Source organism: Micromys minutus, assembly GCF_963924665.1.
Source record: "Micromys minutus genome assembly, chromosome: 2".
In the NCBI taxonomy this organism is placed as follows: Eukaryota; Metazoa; Chordata; class Mammalia; order Rodentia; family Muridae; genus Micromys; species Micromys minutus.
Genome location: NC_137971.1, coordinates 17,097,818 through 17,103,766, shown reverse-complemented (window position 1 = coordinate 17,103,766; position 5,949 = coordinate 17,097,818). Strand labels below are relative to the sequence as shown.

The 5,949-nt window shown below is 55.9% G+C and overlaps 1 protein-coding gene across 1 annotated transcript; it reads left to right on the top strand.

Annotated features, from left to right (window-relative positions):
• Window positions 1–2,674: 2,674 nt before the first annotated feature.
• On the top strand, window positions 2,675–5,220 carry NKX2-3 (NK2 homeobox 3; the record flags this gene model as incomplete). Its single annotated transcript, XM_080911968.1, has 2 exons — window positions 2,675–3,023; window positions 4,484–5,220. The coding sequence occupies 2 exons, from the start codon at window positions 2,675–2,677 to the stop codon at window positions 5,218–5,220; spliced, it is 1,086 nt and encodes a 361-aa protein (XP_080768094.1).
• Between the last annotated feature and the right edge of the window lie 729 nt (window positions 5,221–5,949).

Here is a 5,949-nt window from a genome sequence, read left to right as displayed (position 1 = left end):
TAGGGATGGGAAAGGGGAACTTTTAGGACATAGCTGTCACATGCGGGTGTGCTCACCAGAGTCCTTATAGGCCAGGTTCCGTCCAGCCTGCTAGGAAGCCACTTGGTCTGGATTCTCAAAAGAGGGCTGTACAGGTGTGTTTTGGGGATACTTGACCAGGTAATGGCGGCAAAGGGATTTGGAGGACAACCCCGCTGCAGGTAGGGAGTAGACTGCCCTCTGCACGGGCAAAGGGAAGAGGACAAAGTGTGTGTGTTGGGGGGGGGGGCTGTCACTGAGTTGCTAGCCTTGGACAGAGGTGAGGGTGGAGGTTCACCCAGCCAGGGTTCTGGGGCCGGGTCTAAGTGAGGCCGAAGCTCCCCTAGCAAACAAGAAACCAAGCAAGGAAAAATAACGCGTTCCCGACCAAAAAAAATTTTTTTTTCTTTTGTCCAGATCTTGAAACCCCTTGAAAGCCAAGAAGAGGAGTGCAGAAAGGAATGGAAACACTTCTAGGCGAATGTATTTGCCTTGCAGCCGGCGGCAGGGCGAGGGACTGAGACTGGAGCATGGTTTTCTTCTGGTCCTCTGACTGGCTGCTGGGTCGCGGGCATCCACTTAAAGTCCCCCACCCTGCAGCGTGGTACACTCACCCCACCTCTGGATGCTGGCGCTTCGGATCCACGGAAAAACCAGGCACACTCTCCCCTTGGTGGACTGGAGGGTCCTTTGTAGCAACCAAGGCCTCAGCCTGCAGCATCCACAGTTTCAAGTCTTAAAGCCAAAAGGCCCCTAGGACCAAGGAATGGTTTCAAGGAGCCAGGGCCTAACCACAGGTTATCTTTCCCCATCTCCCCCCAAAGCACGTGGAGGGGACCTCGTCCTAGCCTCCCCCGTGGCCCCAGGAGCTGCTTCCCCTCTGAATTTCCGCTCTCCCCAAAGAGCCCCGCCCCTCTCTCCTCCCAACTCGCTGTTCTTTCTTTCCAGGGCCAAAGGCATCAACTCCTCACGCAGCCGCCTCGGGTTCCGCAAGGCCGCTCTCCACGTAATCCGCATTCATGCCCCGTCTACAGGTTTCCCTTCAGTCACTGAGCCATCCAGCGGTCCCTTCCAGTTGAGGCCAGCCAGTCTCTCTTCCAAACTGTGACCCAGGAGAGAGAGAGAGAGAGAGAGAGAGAGAGAGAGAGAGAGAGAGAGAGAGAGAGAGAGAGAGAGAGAGAGAGAGAGAGAGAGAGAGAGAGAGGGAAACATGTACTGCCCATGAAGTTTTCAGAATCTGAGATCACATATATTCTCCCTGCAGAATACAACCACGGTTTCAGAAACCGAGTCAAGGAGAGAAATAAGGTGTTGAGGCCTATATTCAGCCTCCTGACTCCCTTCAGAAGGCGGCCTGAGCTGCAAGCCACAGCGGAGTTACCTCCCTTCTGAGTCACCCAGTGTGTACACTGGAACTCCAGCCAGGTTAGAATCAGTCAGCGAACACTGCTTTGACCACCCCGCAGAGATCAAGGGTGGATACAAGTATTGAGCTCTTTGGTTAGTAGACAACTGACTGCACTGTGCTTGCGGCCTGGTTGTTCGTTTCTCAAACTACCACAACGACCCTAGAAGAGGCAATTCGGCTCTTTTATATAGCCCGGGGAAACTGAGAACGTCCAAAACCAAATACCGACTCAGGCCAGGATTCAAAGGACCGGGCCTCTGGACACCAACAGAACTCGTTTGTATTGACTTCTACAGACCTGCTCTCTGAAGCCACTTCGAGGGCTGCAAGGGCAAATACGATTTGGACCATGCCCTCAGGGACTCACAATCTAATGTGACAATCAGCCGGACACGTACAGCTATGGCACTAGGTGGGGAAATGACAAATGACATTATTGAAGGAGCAAGTTCGGAGGAAGAGGACCTCCGGGTTAGTTGAGCTGGCGGAGCTTCCTTGGAGGTATGGGAGTAGTCTCAGGGAGAACCGTTTTCCATTCGTGGAAATGAGGGTGGGAAAGGCACCCCGGGCTGCGAGGACAGCTAAAACAAAGACAAGGTGGAATTTGACACGTCGCTCATATTTCCACAGACACAGCAGTCCTCTCCCTAGAAATCCACAGTCCGGTATTTACTGACCAGGAAGTTCCCCTGCCCTGAAGCAGCTGGAAAGCCACAGTGTTGTGGCTTCCTTCCAAGACTTTGTTGGTTCATGGACAGTGAGCCTCTCAGAACTGCACCCCCTGGTCGGGAAGGTGCAGCTAGGTGGAGCAGGAATGGTGATTCCGACACCCGGTTCTTTGCAGCTTCTCCCACCGCGACTTGGACCTCGGGGACCCTATTCTAGTCCCTGTCTATTTCTGTTGGCGCAGCAACATCCCACTGGGTGGACGCAGAGGGCGTGGCCCACATACACCAGAACCAATTGGGAAGGAGGCCAGGATGCTGACCACGCCCCTCGACGTGACGCAGGGCCCCCGGACAGAGGCTTCACAGCCCCGGCCCCAGTCCTTTGCAGTGGCTGTAACAAAACCCAGACCCCCAGGTCCCGGCCAATGGAGGCGATTTAGACTGGAGCTGGACCGCGTCTGTCAAAAAGCTCGACTCCGCACCACGGTGGAGTCTAGAAGAAGAGCTGGAGCCACCGCACTCCCTCCCCGCCCCCGCCGGGATTTATTGAGTATTTGGACTGGACAATTAAGTGGCCCTGATGATGTTACCAAGCCCGGTCACCTCCACCCCTTTCTCAGTCAAAGACATTTTGAATCTGGAACAGCAGCGGCACTTCCACGGAGCACACTTGCAGGCGGAATTGGAGCAGCACTTCCACTCGGCGCCCTGCATGCTGGCAGCGGCTGAAGGGACGCAGTTTTCCGATGCAGGGGAGGAGGACGAGGAAGAAGACGGAGAGAAACTGTCCTATTTGAACTCACTAGCCGCTGCCGAGGGCCACGGAGATTCGGGTCTCTGTCCTCAGAGCTATGTTCATACGGTCCTCCGAGACTCTTGCAGCGGGCCCAAGGAACAAGAAGAGGAGGTTGTGAGCGAACGGAGCCAAAGTGAGTAGATGGGGGGGGGGGGGAGGAAACGCGTCCGTACACCTTGGGGCAATGGCTCAGCGCCCATAAACAACCCATAAACCTTGCCAGCATGGCCACCCGCCCCTTTCACATTCGGGTAGGGTCGTGCCTACGCCACGTTCAAGGACAGCTCTGCAAAGCACAGGTACCTGAGATGGAGCTGGGGCAGGGAAAAAAGGAGAAGGTGCTTCTGAGAACTACTCTTCTCCTGAACGGGGTGCGGGAGCAGTCCCGGAGGGAAGGAAAAGTGATTATTGCAATCTTGGGTCCTTGAGCAATGAGTGACAGGGGCCCAGAGGCTGGATGTGAACTTTTCCGTGTGTGTGTGTGTGTGTGTGTGTGTGTGTGTGTGTGTGTGTGTGTTCTTTCCGCACACTCCTCTTCTCAAAAAGGGGGGGGGGCATTATTTTTCTGTCTTTCTTCTAATGTGAGGTGAGTTCAGCGAGGTCAGGGCAGTCACCCCGGTTTTTCTGAAAAGGCAGTGGAAACAAGTTGTGTTTTGACCGCCCTTTCGGACAAGAAACTCTGACAGACAGCACCTTACTTCGGAGCTTGCAGCTCCCCCTTCTTACAGGAGTAGACCTCGCGAGGAGAGGGATGGTCGCTGTGTGTGAGGGCGATCTACATCAGATGACCGCACCAAGTCACACCCAGGAAGCGAAGGCCTCTAAAAAATCGTGGTGTTCGCTTTGTGCTTGTGTTTCATGCTGCAGGCGGAGTGGAACGGTTAAAACTCCTAATTTAGTTGGGGATTCTGGCCGCTCAGCAGATCAGAGGTGGGCTGGGCAGGAAAATCAGTTAACTGAATAAATCTGTACGGAAATGTCCGAAAGGGAAACAGAATCCAACAATCTCTTCTCCAAGTGGAGATCTGATCTGGCCAAGGTCAAAATCTCTGACAGTTCGCCAGGCCTAACACAGGCATGAAACTGTTTAAATCGGTCCATCGGACTTTTTTGCCTCGGTAAGAAAATACACAAATATAGTCACAGACACAATCTCAGTAGTTTTGAGAATTTAAAAAAAAAATCTTGACCTGCACATATACCTTTCACTTAGATATTTCCGAAGAGAAAAATTTTCGCAATCAACCCATGCATCCAGTCAGTCTATCCCCAATACCAACATGTCTCACACCTTCAGGGGAGTGAAAGGCAAACGAGTCTGCAAATATTGTGGTGTTCCGCGGTCGCCTGAAAATTGTCACTAGCCCCTGGGCCCCGCACACTTAATCTCTTTTCTCGCTGATGTTCAAATTTAATAAATGCGAGCGAAATACTCCCCCACCAAACTATGCCTTCTCCTGGCTAGGTGCTCCGCCTGACCTGGGGCCGGTGGGCACAAGCAGCATTTACTACGGAGCGTTCTGTGCCTCCGGGGGCGTAGGGGTGGTATCCGGGGAACTAGAAAGGCTAATTAATGTTTGGCTTCTCCTTTAGAAATCTGTCAGTTGAAGAAGCCTCTCGAAGCGGCGGGAGACTGTAAGGCGAGCGAGGATGGCGAGAGGCCGAAGCCGCGCAGCCGCCGGAAGCCTCGGGTGCTCTTCTCGCAAGCTCAGGTCTTCGAGCTGGAGCGCAGGTTCAAGCAGCAGCGGTACCTGTCGGCGCCCGAGCGCGAGCATCTCGCCAGCAGCCTGAAGCTCACGTCCACGCAGGTGAAAATCTGGTTCCAGAACCGCAGGTACAAGTGCAAGAGACAGCGGCAGGACAAGTCCCTGGAGCTGGGGACGCACGCGCCGCCGCCGCCACCCCGCCGCGTGGCGGTGCCGGTGCTCGTGCGGGACGGCAAGCCGTGCGTCACGCCCAGCGCGCAAGCCTACGGCTCGCCCTACGGCGTGGGCGCCGGCTACTCTTACAACAGCTTCCCCACCTACGGCTACGGGAACTCGGCCGCCGCAGCCGCTGCAGCAGCAGCCGCCGCGGCCGCGGCTGCGGCTTACGGCGGGAGCTACGGCTGCGCTTACCCGACGGGCGGCGGCGGCGGTGGCGGCGGCGCGGCCTCCGCGGCGACCCCCGCCATGCAACCCGCCTGCAGCGCCACCGGCGGCGGATCCTTTGTGAACGTGAGCAACCTGGGAGGCTTCGGCAGCGGCGGCGGCGCGCAACCCTTGCATCAAGGTGCCGCAGCCGGGGCCGCGTGCGCGCAGGGAACCTTGCAGGGCATCCGGGCTTGGTAAGGGTCTGGGCGGGACACGCGGCGGGCGTCCTACCGCACGCTGGGCGCCGCGGCGATTAGACACGAGAAAGGACAGACCCAAGGGCCAGGTCCCCTCGTTAAAATAAAATACAGACGTATCGCTCCTTCCAAGGGGCCAGGGTCGCAGCACACTCCAGGCCTGGGGCATGGGGCTCAGCGGAGAAAAGACACCCTGGTCCAGTCGTCGAGACTGTCTGAGACAGAAACACCAGCCGGGAGCCAGGGAAGTGGTGCCCCCCCCCCATTCTGGCTCTGTGTGGAGTGCGGGAAGCTGTCGTTTCCTCTCCGGAGGAGAGGGGGCTTTTCTCCTGCCTTCCCTTGGCCTTCTCGAAGTGTGGTCCGGGAACCGGACCGAACAGGGAGGGAAAAGGAAAGAAAGAAAAATAAAAGAAGAAAAAAAAAAAACAGTTGGAGAGAAAGAGAGAGCGCGTGGAAAGGAAAATGGGGTACCAGCTTGAGAAATTCCACCGACCCCCAGCCCCTCTTTGCTATCCCGGAGCGCCACAACGCAGTGGATTTTTCGTTTTCCAACCGTTTCCCTTCTGAGACACACTGGATTGTCAGGGAATTCTTCTTGGAGACCACCGCCGCAGTGAGATCGAAAGTTAGGGGGGAGGGAGGCAGCTGAGCAAATCCAAGACCTGATGGCCCAACCTAGGTTGTCGCCAGGTTGGTTTCCTTTCTGTTTTGTATTCTGTATTCCGCACAT